Below are 17,014 nucleotides of genomic sequence, written 5' to 3'. Positions count from 1 at the left end.
GCTTGCCCTCCCAAAGTGCAAAACCTCACACTTGTCTGCATTAAATACCATCCACCATCTTTCAGTCCATTTCACCACCTGGTCCAGATCCTGCTGTCTTCAGTCAGAGAGGCAACTATCTACAACCACTCTCTGGCTGCTTGCATGAAGGCAATCTATAATCCAATTTATCACCTCCTCTTGAATGCCAGCTGACTGAACCGTCTTGACCAACCTCCCATGCTGGATCATATCAAAGGCCTTGCCAAAGTCCATGTAGACAACATCCACTGCCTTACCTTCATCAGCTTTCCTGGTAACTTCCTCAAAAAACTCTGTAAGATTTGTTAGGCACGACCTACCATACACCAAGCCATGTTGACTACCCCTAATCAGTCCAAGTGTAACCAAATACTTATATATCCAGTTGCTTAGAACACTTTCCAATAACTTTCCCACAGCTGATGTGAGGCTAGCCAGCCTATAATTTCCTGTCTTATTACCAGAGCCTTTCTTAAACAACAGAACAACTTGAGCTATCCTTCAGTTGAAGGAAGTTTTAAATATCTCTGCCAGGGCCCAATAAAGCACATTGTCAGGCCCTGGGGATTTATCCACCTTAATTTGCCTCAAGACAGCTCACACCTCCTCCTCCTTAATCTGTATAGGGTCCATGACCTCAGTGCTGCACTGACTGACATCTAGACTCTGTGTCCATCTCCTGAGTAAATATAGATGCTAAAAATCCATTGAAGATCTCCCCCCATCTCTGTTGGCTCTGTGGATAAGTTACCACTTTGATCTCCTAGAGGACGAATTCTCCTCTTTCCATTTGTTCAGCATGTCCTGCTGGTCCTGTCCCAGAGCTCTGCTGTTAGAAACACAAACAACTGTAGTTATTGTCTAAATGTGGAGATCTGCTCTCTCACCCAATTGTTGGATTAGGGTCTAAATTCTTATTTTTATTGTCTTAGAGTCCTACAGCACACAAACAGGCCTTTCAGCCTGTCTCATCTGTGCTGAACTATGATTCAGCCTCGTCCCATCAACCCGAATCTGGACTATAGCCCTGCATCCACCTCCCATCTGCAGACTTAGCCATATTTTTCTTAAACGTTGAAATTGAAACTGCACCCACTACCTCTGCTGGCAGCTCGTTCCACACCCTCACCACCCTCTGAGTGAACGAGTTCCCTCTCATGATCCTTTTAAATATTTCAGCTTTCACTGATGGCTTATGACCTCTAGTTCTAGTCTCACCCAACCTCAATGTTAAAAGCCTGTTCACATTTGCTCTTTCTATACCCCTCATAACTGTAGATTAACTTTCTTTATGCTTGCTTGTATGTTTGTATAATCTTCTATTGGCCTGTAAATGTTCAGCGGATTTTCAATCTTTTGTAGTATAGCTTGTTCTGTGTTTTTGTACTTCCTTGGTCTGTAAGCCTGAGATGTCAATCAAATCAAAGCTGTCCTTGTTTGAGCTAGTTTTTAGCATAAGGATGACCATGAGTTGGTTACATTTACAGTTAGTTACCTGCTGCTGTGCTTTACTGTTATTTCTTTTTTATAAACATCTAATAAAACAATTGTAATCACACAATTTCAGATTTTGATTTATTTAACAAATGTACATTAAAACATACAGTGAAATGTGTCATTTGTGTTTACACCCAGCTCAACTAGGATGTGCTGGAGACAGCGTGCACAAGTTGCCACACATTTTGGTGCCCACATAGCTTACCCACAATGTTCACAGAACAACATAGCTGCAACAGTTATAACAACAGAAGAAAACACCAACAAACCAAACCCCTTTCTCACTGCCCTCCCCACCACACTCATACACACAGACAGGCTTCCAGCCCCAGAACAGGCCTCCGGGCCTCCAGTCCTTGGCTCCAGACTCTTTCTTTTTGCGCCTCATCCTTGACTTCCGACTTTCTGGACAATAGTATTTCCAGATCCAACACTACCACAGATAATCTGTCTTTTCCATCCCTCCTGCTACCTTCTTTGCAACCTTCTTTACAAATTACATATTTCACAGTATGTTTCAATGTACACGTGACAAATAAAGCTAATCTTTATAACCTTACCTCTCTCCCAGTCCTGACAAAGTGTTTCGGACCTGAAGCATGAACTCTGTTTCTCTTTCCACAGGTGCTGCCTGAACTGATGAGAGTCTCAAGCATTTTCTTGTTTTATTCAGTCAGAAGTGTAATACATGCTTAGTTCCAATAGCTATTTTAGTCCTTACTAGTAAACATCATCATGCCAAACAGCGATCCACAAATACCATCCACTCCAAAAACAGAATTATTATAATTACTCAGCTGTTGAGGAAGAACTAAGAGTTTTCTTCAAGGCTCAAACAAGATGTTTTACTTCACCGAGAGTAAATATATATTAAATCCATAGTGGTGACACAGGACCTGATGGGTGGGGAGATTTGTCATACATAAAGGAAGAAAGGACTCAGAGTAAATATGAGAATTTGAACAATGTTATTTTGTTTATGGCTAAGGCATTTAATTTTGCCTAAAGAATCCCCTTCATATTTAAATATCAATAAATATGGAAGGATCATGGATTTCTATTGCAGTACTAGTTTAACCCATTGGAGGAGTCAGTATGTACTTCTCTGTTCCCATCCCATGGGGTTACTTCCAAATCCTGAGCGTTAGGATTTGCTTCTCCCTGTATCAGATTAATCTAGCAGATGGGATCCAAATCCATTCTGCCCTCAGTGCAAAGCTCAGTCACATTAAAAGAGGCTCTTGTCCTGCTGTGCACTTTCTCCCTTTAATCCTGCCACCCCTCCGTGAGTGAAAACATTGACAAACTAACAGGCATTGAAAGGCAGAATTTCAGGAGAAATGATCTAAAAAAATGCAGCCCTGCGCGATCTAAGAGGTGGGAGGGAAGTGGCAAATGTGAGTCAATTCGAAAATGGGACTTTGAAACATTTTTATTCACTTAGAGTCATAGAGAAGTACCAGCACAGAACTAGGCTCTTTGGCCCATCTAGACCATGACAAAACCAATTAATCGGCCTGCACTCATCGACCTGCACCAGGACCTTATCCCTCCATACATGTACTTATCCACACGGCTTAAATGTTGAAACAGAGCTCGCATGCACCATTTTTTTGCAGGCAGCTCAGTCTACAGTCTCACCATCTGAGTGAAAAGAAGGTTTCCTCTCATGTTCCCCTTAATCTTCTCATCTTTCACCCTTAACCCATGACTTCTGGTTGTAGTACCACCCAACCTCAATGGAAAAAAACCTGCTTACATTTACACTATCTATACCCTTCAAGATTTTGTATACCTCTATCAAATATCCTCTCAATCTTCTACTTTCTAATTAATAAAGTCCTAACATATTCAATCTTTCCTTAGGTCCTCCAGACCTGACAACATCCTTGTATATTTTCTTGGTACCCTTTCAACCTGATTTACATCTTTCCTGTCGGTAGGTGACCAAAACTGCACACAATATTTCAAATTAGGCTTTACCAATGTCTTAGACAGCTTCAACATAACCTCTCATCCTCTGTACTCAGTACATTCATTTATGAAGGCCAATGTGCCAAAAGCTTTCTTTAAGTCCTTATCTCCCTGTGATGCCACTTTCAATAAATGATGGACCTGTATTCCCAGATCCTTTTGTTCTTCCACACTCCTCAGTGCCCTACCATTCACTGTGTAAGCCCTGCCCTGGCATTAAATTCCACCTGCTGTTTATCAGCCCATTTTTCCAGCTGATCCAGATCCCTCTGCAAGCCATAATAGTCATCCTCACTATCCACTACCAATCTTGGAGTCATCCACAAATTTGCTGATCCAGTTAACCACATTATTATCCAGATCATTGGTATAGACAAACAACAATGGACCCAGCACTGATCCCTGTAGCATTCCACTGGTCCTGGGCTTCCAGTCAGAGAGGCAACCACTCTCTGGCTTCTCCCACAAAGCCAATGTCCAATACAATTTAGTAGCTCATCATGAATGTCAAACGATTGAACTTTCTTGACCAACCTCCCATGCATGACCTTGTCAAGTATCTTGCTGCAGTTCATGTAGACAACATCCGCTGCCTTGCCTTCATCCACTTTCCTGGCAACTTCCTTGAAAAACTCTAAGATTGGCTAGAGCTGACCTACCGTGCACAAAGCCATGCTGACTATCCTTAATCAGTCCATCTCTATCCAGATGCTAATATATCCAGTCACTTAGAATACCTTCAAATAACTCGCCCACAACTGATGTCCGACTCACCGGCTTGTAATTTCCTGGTTTATGTTTGGACCCTTTCTTAAACAGCCGAACAACATTGGCTATCCTCCAGTCGTCTGGTACCTCTCCTGTCACTAGGGACAATTTAATTTTCTCTGCTAGGTGACCAACGCTTTCTGCACTTGCCTCCTGCCAGGTTTGAGGGAACAGCTTGTCAAGCCCTGTGGATTTATCCACCTTGACTTGCCTCAGGACAGCAAACACTTTCTCCTCTGCAATCTGTATAGGATCCATGAAATTGATGCTGCTTTACCTCACGTATAGATTCTGTGTCCATCCCTTGAGTAAATACAGATGCAAAAAAATTATTTAAGATCTCCCCAAATGATTTTGCTCCACACATGGATTACCGTTCTGATCTTTCAGAGTAAGTATTTTGTCCCTTGCAATTCTTTTGCTCTTAACATATCTGTAGAATCCCTTAGATTCTCCTCACCTTGTCTACAAGTATAACTTCATGCCTTCTTTTAGCCCCCCTGATTTCTTTCCTAAGCATTCTCTTGCATTTCTTATACTCCATAAGCACCTCATTTGTTCTGACCAGCTATGCGCCTCCTTTTTATTCTTAACCAGAGCCTCAATATCTCTTCAGAACCAAGTTTCTTCTCCAAGTTTTCACGTTGTTTTATCTTCATTCTACTCTGAACCCCATTGATTGCATAAGGTAAACAACTTTTGGCCAAACCTGCTCATGCTAGCCTTTTAGATTCAATACAAGTCATTTACAACCAAACTGGTCAAATTTGCAAAAGGGATACTTTTTGGCAACAACTTTTTGTTGCTCACTTGACTGCCTGAAACCATCACTCTGGAATCCTTTCTCTGTAGCTATTCTCTTATTTACCAGTCTTAATTGTCTCCAGTTGCCTCTGAATTGGGGTAGTGTCTGAAGATGGGGGGGTGGGGAGGGGGCAGCAGGTGGGGGAGGAGATACTTGTAGTCTGCAGTCACCTAATAAACCAATCAGAGAGGGACAGCAGATTTCATTCCCTGAGGGCATGCTAAAATTAGTAAGGTTGGTACAATAATTCAGTAGTTTCATGATTACTATTGACAAGACTTGCTGGTGATTACAGATTTAAATTACTTACATTTAAAGTTCCAGCTTTAATAATGGGATTCCAACTAAGTTTCTGGATCAAGTCATGAACTCTGACTGCTGGTCAGTAATGTAGCCACTGTTGCAGCCCCTGAAGTTCATTAAGACAGGGCTGCCTTTGACATATTACAAATATAAGCCCACGGTTTCTGAGCAGGCCCACCCTCCTCTTCTTCCCAGGGCAGCTGCTGTTGACAATAATAACTTATTGTACTCATCTACAAATGGCATGGGGTATTTTGTGATGCTTTCTGCTGCACTCAGCAACTTCATCCTTTTGTACAGGGCTGTGGAAATCTTTCAGGGCAAGCTGAAGAGTACAAACTCTATTTGACTCCCTTGTCCACTCATCCCTCCCCACTGATCTCCCTCCTGTCACTTAACCCTGCATGAGTGCCAAGTGCTATACCTGCCCCCTACCTCCTCCCTCATCAACAATAGTCCTTCCAGGTGAGGCAACATATCTCCTGCTAGTCTATCAGTGTCATCTATTGCATCCAGAGCTCCCAGCATGGCCGGTGGGACCTGACGTAGATAAGGGAACTGCTTCATCAAGTACCTTCACTCCATGTGTTGCAAAAAGTGGGTTTTCCAGTAGCTACCCATGAAAATGGCGAGAGGCTGACAGAATCATTTACCATAGGACAACCAGCATCCAATCTATTCTGAGAATTCCATTTCAGGTTAAGAGTAGATGCCTTGATTCATTCTTATTGGAAAAGGTCATTGCCTGCCATTGTAATGGAGCAAATGTTACCGACCATTTGTCAACCCATAAACAAATGTTATTCTGCTTTTGTTATAGGCAGGCATGGGCTGCTTCATTTATTGAGCAGTTGTGAATAGAATTGAACTTCATGCAATCTGTGATCATCCCCACTTCTAACATCATGATGGAAAGAAGGTTGATGAAGCAGCTGAAGATGGACATTGCCTAGAACTCTATATTAATGCCATGAAGCTGGGATAATTGCCCTCTGTGGTAAACTATGTGTATATCTGTCTGGACACACCCCCTGCTGACTGCTCCTGTGACTCCTCCCACAGACCTCTGTATAAAGGCGATTGGAGGCATAGCTCCTCCCTCAGTCTCCAAGATGTTGTGGTCACGTTTGCAGCTAATAAAAGCCTATCATTTGCCTCCCATTTCTGAGTGTTATTGATGGTGCATCACGCTCTAACAACCACAACCATCTTCCTTCTGTGAAGTATGACTCTTAACTACTGGAGTATTTTTCTCCTCACTTCCATTATATTTAATTCAACCACGTCCACCATGTGTTCAAATGCTGTCAAATTATATAAAGGGTGCTCTCACCTCATATTTGGAATTTAGCTTTCTGGTCCATGTTTCGACCAAGACCAAGGGTCCTAACTATTGGTGACCAACTGCTGTAGGACAACGGTACTGCCTTTAACATAGCAAGGTGCTCGAAGGGTCTTACAAGACCAGTGATGTAACAGATCCATCAAAGGTGTTTTTCATTTAACTAAATTTTGTTCCAGAGGAATCCATGTCAGCAAGCAGAAAGAAGATTCACGTTCAAGACGATGCATAATTGGATAATGAAAGCAGACTTCTGAATGAAGCTAGGTATTGGGGTTGTGGAATATTAGAGGCCATTGTGGTAAAATTGTGCTTGGAACTAAGTTAGGCTTGAAGAATGATGTAAGTAGTGATGGAACAGTTCACAATTTAAAAATAAATATTTATCAATTATAAAGCTATTTCTTAAATAACAGTACATTTTGCCAACTACTTTTAAAGCAAGAGTAATCCATAACTTATTTTCAAATTTATTTAGGTTATGTAGGAATTTTGCTTTTCACTTCAGATATTTCCTTTTTGATATATTCTTTCTATATCAGGTTAGGGTGAAATCTTTCTAATTTAATAGAACTATAATTAAGTTTTCTCATACACAAACCAATTTATTTCTTTTTTTAAAATTGGATGAGAAAAAGATCAACTTCCAGGCCAAGTCCACCCTGAGATAAACATCAAGCCATCACAAAATGAAATGCACCATGTTTTAACAGTATGCTCAATGCACTTGTTCCAGATTCATCCACAACCATTCTTCTATTTGCCCTGTGCATGGTTTTTGCCAACTACTCTGTTCATAATACTTAGATTTCACATACCCATATTACCAAAATTACTCATTAAATACACATTTTAAAAAATTCCAAAATTGTATTTGCAGTAAACAGATATTTCATCCTTCGTAGAGTCTCTCAGTCACGGGAATGAACAAATGTTAAAATGCTAGATCTTTCTGCGGTATCCTAGGTAAAACAAGTTGCGAAGTTCCAAGACCAGGTGATACTCTGAATGACTATATACATAAGCTTTTGCTTACTTAGCAGTTGAACTTTATGACCATTAAAGGGATCCACCTTTGCAAAATAATTCATTCTATCTCTCATGCCAATCTTTACAATGCTAGTCTCACTTGCCTTAATAAAAGCAACAGCATAGGATTTGTTAAAGTACATGTATTAACTTGTATACTTGTCATACTCCAGTGCGCACACTTTGACATAGTTGTTAAATGATTTTAACTATTTAAGTTCTCCCCTCCTTCCTTTTCCTCCATGGTCTACTGTCCTCGCTATTAGATTCCTTCCTCTTCAGCCCTTTACCTCTTTTACCTATCACCTCTCAACTTGTTAGGTCAACACCCCTTCCCCACCTGCCTTCCTCTCATTTGGTCTCACCAATCATTTGCTAGCTTGTACTCCTTCCCCTCTCTCACCTTCTTATTCTGCATTCTGACCCTTTCCTTTCCAGGCCAGATGAAGGGTCAAAACATCAACTGTTTATTCCCTTCCAAAGCTGCACCTGACTTGCTGAGTTTCTCCAACATTATGGGTGCATCGCAAAAGGTTGCCAGCATCTGCAGATCCTCGTGTGAACTATTTTAATTACTTCTCTGCTTCAATGAGAAACCAGCATGCTCATTCCAATTCATAAAGTCCTCCAAGTAACAATTAAGACTCTGCAGACAAGATGAGCATACATTTGGAAAGCAAAGTACATTGAAGGATTTTGATGAGATTGGAGATGGAACATCTGCTGATGAGGACAGAGGTGTGAAGGGGAATCATTCGAAGAGTGAAGCAAAAAAAGTCGGTATTGGAGAAAGGACTGTCTCAAAGAACAGAATTTTTTACAAACACAGAGGGATTGTGAATGGAAATTCAGCTATGAGAATGGGAATTTCAGAAAAGTAAGGGAATTTGTATTTTCAGGGTTAGAACTTAAGGTTGCATCAGACAATTGACAGCAGAAGAGAACAGGTAGAAGCAGCTGAATATATGGTCTCAGATAGTGATAAACTTCTCATTATTAGTGGTAAAGAGTGGGGAGATGGAGGAGAGGTGTAAGATATTTGCAATAGAATGAAGAACACAACTGGTTTGCATTCCTTGAAGCAAAGATGAGAGTTGGACCAAATGGGTCTGTCAGTGGGAGGGAATAATTGCAGGAATAATGGACTCTTCTCAGAGACTCTTTGAAATTTCTACAAATCAGTATTTAGTCACTCTAAGCTCTTTAGTAATTCGCAGTTGTGATTTACTTCTTATAATTGCCTTTAATTTGTGATATATAATCCCATGTTCATAATTGTTTGTGGTAAGACTGAAATATCTAATAAATATGTTGAGACAAACAAAAAGCTCTCCTTTGGTTTTGATTGTATTTTAAATGATCTCTCTGTTTATTCCATCATATTACCTCAAGTCTTAATCTTTACTGCATCTCTCCATTTTGCCATATTCAAAGGCTTTGAGGAATTCCAGACATGTCTGCAGTCTACTTCATCCATCAAGTACTTCCTCATAAAGTGTGACTCAATTAAACATGACACATTCCATTCTAATTACAAAGCAGTTTTCCATGTTTCTGTAGGACGCATGCCCTTTCAGTCCTGTATCATGTGGCTATCCCATTATTGAATTGACGTTATTACTTGCATCCTTCATATACATGAGGAGTAAAAATCTTTATGTTACGTCTCCAGCTAAATGTGCAATGTATAATAAATATTATGTACAACAGGATAGTCAATATAACATAGAAATAGAGTTGCATCAGCATGAATTAAGCAGTCTGATGGCCTGGTGGAAGAAGCTGTCCCGGAACCTGTTGGTCCTGGCTTTAATGCTGTGGTACCATTTCCTGGATGGTAGCAGCTGGAACAGTTTGTGGTTGGGATGACTCAGGTCCCCAATGATCCTTCGGGCCCTTTTTGCACACCTGTCTTTGTAAATGTCTTAAATGGTGGGAAGCTCACACTTACAGATGCGCTGGGCTGTCCACACCACTCTCTGCAGAGCCCTGTGATTGAGGGAAGTACAGTTCCCACACCAGGCAGTGATGCAGCCAGTCAGGATGTTCTCAGTTGTGCCCCTATGGAAAGTTCTCATGATTTGGGGGGGCCATACCAAACTTCTTTAACTGTTTGAGCTGAAAGAGGCTGTAGGCTGCCTCATTATTATTTGGGATTATGCCAATCAGTGTAGTGTCATCAGCAAATTTAATTAGCAGATTGGAGCTGTCGGTGGTGACACAGTCATGGGTATACAGGGAGTAAAGGAGGGGACTTAGTACACAGCCCAGAGGGGCACCTGTGTTGAGGGTCAGAGGGATTCTTTTTCCCTGTAACCTTTTCTCTCAATCATCTCCTCCCCCCCCCCCCCCCAGAATCCACTCCTCACTACCTGGCTCAAGGACAAATTCTACCTTCTGTTGTAAGACTATTAAATAGCTCCCTAATATTCTTGACTTCACAGCTTACCTCATTATGAAGTACATCCTATTGCTTACCACTTCTATTATTTTACCTTGTTATACCTCAATGCGCTGGCTACTGATCTGATTTGTCTGAATGGTATGCAAGTCTAGTTTGTCACTGTATCTTGGTACATGTGCCAATAATAAACCAATTCCAATTCCAGCAACACAATAGAGACAACTCATAGTCATCTGCATGTTCTTAGGATGCTGGGGGAAGCTGGTATATTCAAAAGGAGAATGTGAAAACCACCATATGCACTTAGCACCGGAATTCAAGATGAAACGTGGCAAGCTGAATGGGGAGGCTGCAGCTTTCCTCACTCCGTCACTGTGCTGCTTTACATTTCTGAGTCTTACTTCATTACTTTCTGAATAGTTTACAAATGTGACATGGCATCATGTTGCCAGACCCCTACCTCTTCGTTTCAGCATAAGTATTAATCCATGTGTCTTAAGATATATTGAAAGTATCAACAAAATTATCTTTATAATTAATAGCTTATTTGCCATTAAAACATTGAGGTTGTTTTCAATGTCTAAATCCTAAAAGCCTGAAATCTACAAATAATATAGTTAATTTATGGTAAATTTGACTGGCAGACTTCAACACATATCAAAAATAGAGTCCAACCATGGCCTACGGTCCAGAAGGATCTGCTCGTGAATGTATTTGGATGCACACAAGACATTCAAATATTACTAGGACTGAAAAGGTACCATCTTTATACTGCCAAAATTAAAACACATGTTCACGGTTAAAAGGAAATGGAATACAGTACATTCACCATGTAGAGTCTGTACGCATTCTGTCCCTGATCAGTTTATTCTTTACTGCCATACTGTATCCCTATCTACTTAATTTCCTTTAGATGTACCCTTGAAATGAAAGCAGTGTGTTAATACAGGCCAACTCTAGCGTCATTGGTAACTGGGCGATTATAGCCAGTGCTTCAGCTATCACATAGAAACAATGGGGGAGCAGAATATCAGTTTAGTGTGGGAAAGAAATATGAATCCTACCAAAAAAAAATGGTTAAGGCAGTTTTAATAAACAAAATGTACCAAGGTTTTACTTCACAAGTACAGTATATAGTCATCCTCTTCAAGCTTAAGTTGCTGTACTTCCCTTGAAGTATTTGAGTAATATACAGGGGAAAACCAGAGTTTTAATGCAGGTGTTCTCTTGTGGCTTACGTTAATTAACTATTAAAACATCTTTATGCAGCAAGCCTTCATAGCAAATCTCTTGCATGGAATTTAACACTCACCTCAGACTGTTGTCGGGTTTTCATGCCCCACATTTTGTATTCTCATCAGAAAATGGGGTAATGGGGTTTCATCTGTAATGTTTCCTCCTGAAAACTGAACATTTTTTTTCCTGTGTCGGTAGATTGACCAGGGTACAAGGAAGTCACATCATGGCACACTCAGTGAGCACAGAAAAATCGGTTCTCTAGAACACCAAGCAGCTCAGGGCCAGCTTGCATATCAAACAGCTGTTACTTCGCAAGTAATCTGCCTCCGCTCTACTACTTCTCTTTACTAATGCCATGGGAATAGTGCATCAGACCATGTGGCTAATGGTAATCTGAGTGGTTATCTTTGATGCGCTATTGCAAATCAGGAAGTAGAAAATCTATTAAGAACCTCAATATTGTGCAGCAACGTAATTTGGAGAGCATGTAGTAACATGTCTTTGAGTACCTACTTCCCTATAGTAATTACCGAATTCTTTTGCCACTGCCCTTTGGAAAATAACTGCTCTGAAATGCAGAACTTGATGTTGCTGGCTTGAACCTTATCTTTGAAGCTGCACCTGTGATAATATACTGGACAGAAATTAAAGTATTACTGTCACAACTGGGAAAGTGGCACATGCCAATGTGGTTGGACTTGCTAAACAATCATCATGTGACATTCAGAAACTTCCCTGTTGGAGGCAGGGACAATTCACTGTGGCTGTTCATACTATAGGCTTATTAGAGCTCATATTTCATTCTCTTTCATTAAATAATGATGTTATTGAAAATCAACAGTATTGAAAGACTTTATTTTTATACCCATCAAGAGTTTGTGAGAGTGAAGGCCAGGGCAGCACTGGGAAAATTTTGAAGGCATCGTTAGCACAATTCACACAAGCTGATACAAAATGACTGATCTATTACACGTGCAAGCTATGCCCAGCATAAAATGTGTGTCTTCTAGTCCAACAAGTGATAAATTTCTTATGAAACTTATGAAACTCACTAGGTCCACAGATCACAATGACAAATATAACATTTCTGCTTATTGGTAGCCCTTCAAAATAAGCATTCAAAACAAAACTGCACCAACGTACTTAAAAAGTTAATAAATATTAATTATTAATAAATCATTCTTGTACACCAAAGAGAGCAAAAGTGAACTGGAGAAGCTTTAAAGTGTTTTTATTTTAAATAACAAAAATACAACATTCTGAAAATTTGCAAAGTAAGGATTGAAAATCCTTAATTTTTGTGACAAACCTATTTTTATTTGACTTAAATCCTTAATTAACAAAAATTATTTACCATTTTAAAAGTTAAAATTTGCATTTCTGTACCACCTCAGGTTGTCTAAATATCTTATAACAAGTACTTAAATATAATTACTGATATTAAGAGGGCACTACGATAGCCAATCAGCAAACTCTCATAATGAGGGATAAATAATAACTAGGTCAGAAAATAACTCCTAACTTCTTATTCAAACCCACTATTTAACTTTGTAACTAAAAGATGCATGTGAAGATAGTTACATGTTAATGTTTTGGGTCTGGGCCCTTCAAATTAATTCTGCTTTTGCTCTGTGTTACCAGTATCCATGGTTCTTTGGTATTTGCTTGATAGAAGTATTGGGTTACACAAGTATGCTTCACAATATTTCCTGCATAATTGCACAAGTATTCAAATGCAATGATGCACTTAAGAGCAGTACAACACATGACACTCAGACATCCTTTTGGTCCAACTAGTCTGTGCCAAAAGATTAATCTGCTGAGTCCCTTCAATGTGCACATATCATTCCCTTCCATGTATCTATCCAAATTTCTCTTAAATGTTGAAATTGAACCCGCACCCACCACTTCAACTGGCAGCTCATCCACACTCTCACCACCCTCTGAGTGAAGATCTCCTCCATGTTCCACTTCAACATTTCACCCTCAACCCGTGAACTCTAGTGATCGTCTCATCCAACCTCAGTCCCAATTACTCAAGTCCCTCTAATGTCCTAGTAAATTTTCTCTGTACTCTTTCCATCTTATTGATATCTTTCCTGTTTCCTGCAAATGAATAAACTGCAGATAACACTCCAAATTAGACCTCAGCAACATCTCATACAATTTCAACATAACATCCCACCTCAATATTTTAAGTTATGAAGGCCTCTGTGACTCTATCTACCTGTGATGCCACTTTCAAGGAATTGTGCATCTAGTTCCTCTGTTTTACCGCACACCTTAGTGTTCTACCACTCAGCAAGTAGGACATGCCCTATTGGTCCTCCCATATCTCATACTTCCAGCTGGTCCCATTGCAAGCTTTGATAGTCTTCCTCACTATCCTCTACACCCTCAAAGTTCAAAGGTCAAAATAAATTTATTATCAAAGTACATATATTTCAGTATATACAACACAGAGATTCATTTTCTTGCAGGCATACTCAATAAATCTAATAACCACAAGAGAATCAACGAAAGACTGCACCAACAGGGCAGCCACCCTGCATGCAAAAGACAACAATCTTTGTCTTTTACAAATACAAAAAGAAAAATAGATAGTAATAATAAATATACAGTAAATATCGAGAATGTGAGGTGAAGAAAGTGAGTCCACAGGTTGTGGGAACAGTTCAGTGATGGGGCAAGTGAAGATGAATGAAGTTATCCCCACTGTTTCAAGAGCCTGTTAGTTGAGGGGTAATAACTGTTCTTGAACCTGGTGGTGTCAACCCTGAGGCTCCTGTACCTTCTTCCTGATGGCAGTAGTGAGAAGAAAACATGACCTGGGTGGGGGCCCCTGATGATGGACCCTGCTTTCCCGTGCTGGCACTCTGTGTAGATGTGCTCAGTGGCAGGGAGGGCATTATCTGGGCAAAATCCCTTACTGTTAGTGGGATTTTCCATTCAAGGGCTTTGGTGTTTCTATACCAGGCCATGATGCAGTCAGTCAATACACTTTTCACCACACATCAATAGAAGTTTGTCATAGTTTTAGATGTCATGCCAAATCTTCACAAAATTTTAAGGAAGTGGAGACACTGCTGTTCTTTATTTGTAATTGCTCTTACATGCTGGGCCCAGGACAGGTCCTCTGAGATAACAATAGAGGAATTTAAAGCTGCTGACCCTTCACTTGACTGCTGCTTTGCTTCACTTCGATAGACTCTGTGTCTGTCTCCCATGTAAATACAGATGCATAAAAATCAATTAAGATCTCTCCCATTTCTTTTGGCTCTGCGCAGATTCCCACTCTGATCTTCCAGGTGACCGGTTCAGTCCGTTGCTGTTCTTTTGCTCTTAATATATCTGTAGAAGTCCTCAAGTTGGAGCCATGTACAGTGGTGCTAGAAACTTTGTGAACCACATAGAATTTTCTCTATTTCTGCATAAATATGACCAAAATGTGATAAGGTCTTCATGTAAGTCCAAAAACTATATAAAGAAAACCCAATTGAATAAATAACTGCCAGGTGGCTGGAGCTGGGATCCAATCGCAGACCAGTACTGTGCACACAGTCATATTAATTGAGTAACAAATCCTGAGGTACAAGCAAAGCCAGCGTCGAAGTTCAGGCAGAGATCAAAACATCCAGAGAAATCCAAAACCCAGTATCGGAAAACAGTCGATATTCAGACGGATAGACAGACAGAGTGCAGATACAAATGCTGGAAAGGCTCAGGAAAACTCACTGGCACAATGTGGCAACAAACAGGTGAAAACACAGGACTGAAATTGATGCACCATCAATAACTCTCGGAGACGGGAGGTGAACAATAGGCTCTTATTAGCAGCAAAAGGGACCACGACATCTTGGAGACTGAGGGAGGAGCAGTGCCTCCAATCGACTTTATACTGGGGTCTGTGGGAGGAGCCACAGGAGCAAGGGGCAGAGGGGCAAGTCCAGACAGGTATACATAGTTTACCACAGAAATACACTGAGCAATAAGCAGAGAGGCAGATGATAGGTGGAGCACAATGAGACACAGGTGGCAGCAAAACAGGTAATAATGAGAAACAGATGAGAAATGGAGTACTCAGTGGTGTGGGGACGGAGTAGAGCAGGAGTGGGTTCAGGAGGACATGGTAATACAAAACCACAGACTGACAGCTAGGGGGAAAACACACAAAAAGACAGAGTTCAACTGGAGGTACTGACAGGTAAAGCTGGGTGCTGGCGATGAAAGTCCCTGATGAGAGAGGGGTCCAGGCAGTTACGGGTGGGGACCCAGCACCCCTCCTCAGGATTGTAGCCCTCTCAGTCCACAAGGTACTGGAGACCACGGCCCTGGCGACAAAGGTCCAGCAGGTTTGCACCATGAAGGCCTCTGACCCATTGATGAGGCATGAGGGAGGGGAGGGTGGCTCATGAAAGGCTTGATGTGCGACACATAGAAGATAGGATGAATGCGGCAGAGAGTGCAGGGGAGCTCGAGATAGACGGCTACTGGGCTGATGACTTTAGCAATGGGATAGGGGCCGAAGACGTTAGGGGCGAGCTTGCAGGAATCCACATGAGGGGCAGGTCTCGGGTTGAAAGCCACACACGCTGTCCCTGGCTGTAACATGGGACCCAGGAGCGATAGCGGTCAGTTTGATGCTTGATTCTAGCAGAGGTATGGAGAAGGGCAGAGTGAGTGTGCCTCCATGTCTGCTGACAACAGGGGATGAATGACTCAGCAGATGAAACGCTAATCTCCTCCTCCTGGGCAGGAAACAGTGGAGGCTGGTAACCAAGGCAGCATTCGAAAGGGGACAGACTGGTGGATGAGAGTCTGTGGTGAACTCAGCGCAGGGTAGCTGCTGACTCCACGCGGTGGGGTTCTGGGAGACCAGACACCACAATACTGTCTCCAGCTGTTAGATGTCCCACTCGGTCTGGCCTTTGGTCTGTGGGTGGAATCCTGAAGACAGACTCACGGAGGCACCCAGATTACAGAATGCCCTCCAGAAGCTGGACGTGAATTGAGATCCCCTGTCTGACACAACTTCCACAGGTAAACCATGTAATTTAAAAACATGCAGTACTAGTAATCTGGCTGTTTCTCTGGCAGAGGGGAGTTTAGGTAAAGGAAAGAAGTGTGCAGACTTGGAGAAACGATCAACTACTGTGAGAATGGTGGTATTACCATCTGATGGGGGAAGACCGGTGAGAAAATCCAGGGCAATGTGGGACCAGGGACTCTTGGGGATAGACAGGGGTCGTAACAAACCAGCAGGTGACCTGTTAGAGTTCTTGCCCTGAGCACAGACCGAGCAGGCTGAGACAAAGTTGCCGATGTCATCTCCCATGGAGGGCCACCAGAACCGCGCACTGATGAAGGCCTGAGTACGCCTGGTTCCAGGGTGACAGGATAACCAGGAAGAATGACCCCACTGCAATACCTGTGAGTGGACAGAGCTGGGGACATAAACATGGTAAGTGGGGCATTGACTAGGGGCTGCCTCGCTCTGTTGAACAGCTTGCACCATAGCTTCAATGTCCCATTGCACTGAACCTACGAGACAGTGAGCAGGGAGGATGACCTCGGGGACCTCAGGGCTCTCAGAGGATGGAAATCTTCAGGAGAGGGCATCAGGTTTTCCGTT

The 17,014-nt window shown here is 41.7% G+C and overlaps 1 protein-coding gene across 1 annotated transcript in view; it reads right to left on the bottom strand.

The window, feature by feature from the left end:
* ipcef1 (interaction protein for cytohesin exchange factors 1) overlaps positions 1–11,673 on the bottom strand; it is a 93,497-nt gene extending 81,824 nt beyond the window's left edge. The window contains exon 1 of the mRNA XM_059986055.1: positions 11,456–11,673. Within this exon, the coding sequence (XP_059842038.1) occupies positions 11,456–11,488 (33 nt within the window). The 5' untranslated portion in view covers positions 11,489–11,673. The remainder of the gene's footprint in view (positions 1–11,455) is intronic.
* Between the last annotated feature and the right edge of the window lie 5,341 nt (positions 11,674–17,014).

Source organism: Hypanus sabinus, chromosome 12 (assembly GCF_030144855.1).
Source record: "Hypanus sabinus isolate sHypSab1 chromosome 12, sHypSab1.hap1, whole genome shotgun sequence".
NCBI classification, from domain to species: Eukaryota; Metazoa; Chordata; class Chondrichthyes; order Myliobatiformes; family Dasyatidae; genus Hypanus; species Hypanus sabinus.
This window is presented reverse-complemented; position numbering and strand designations above follow the sequence as displayed.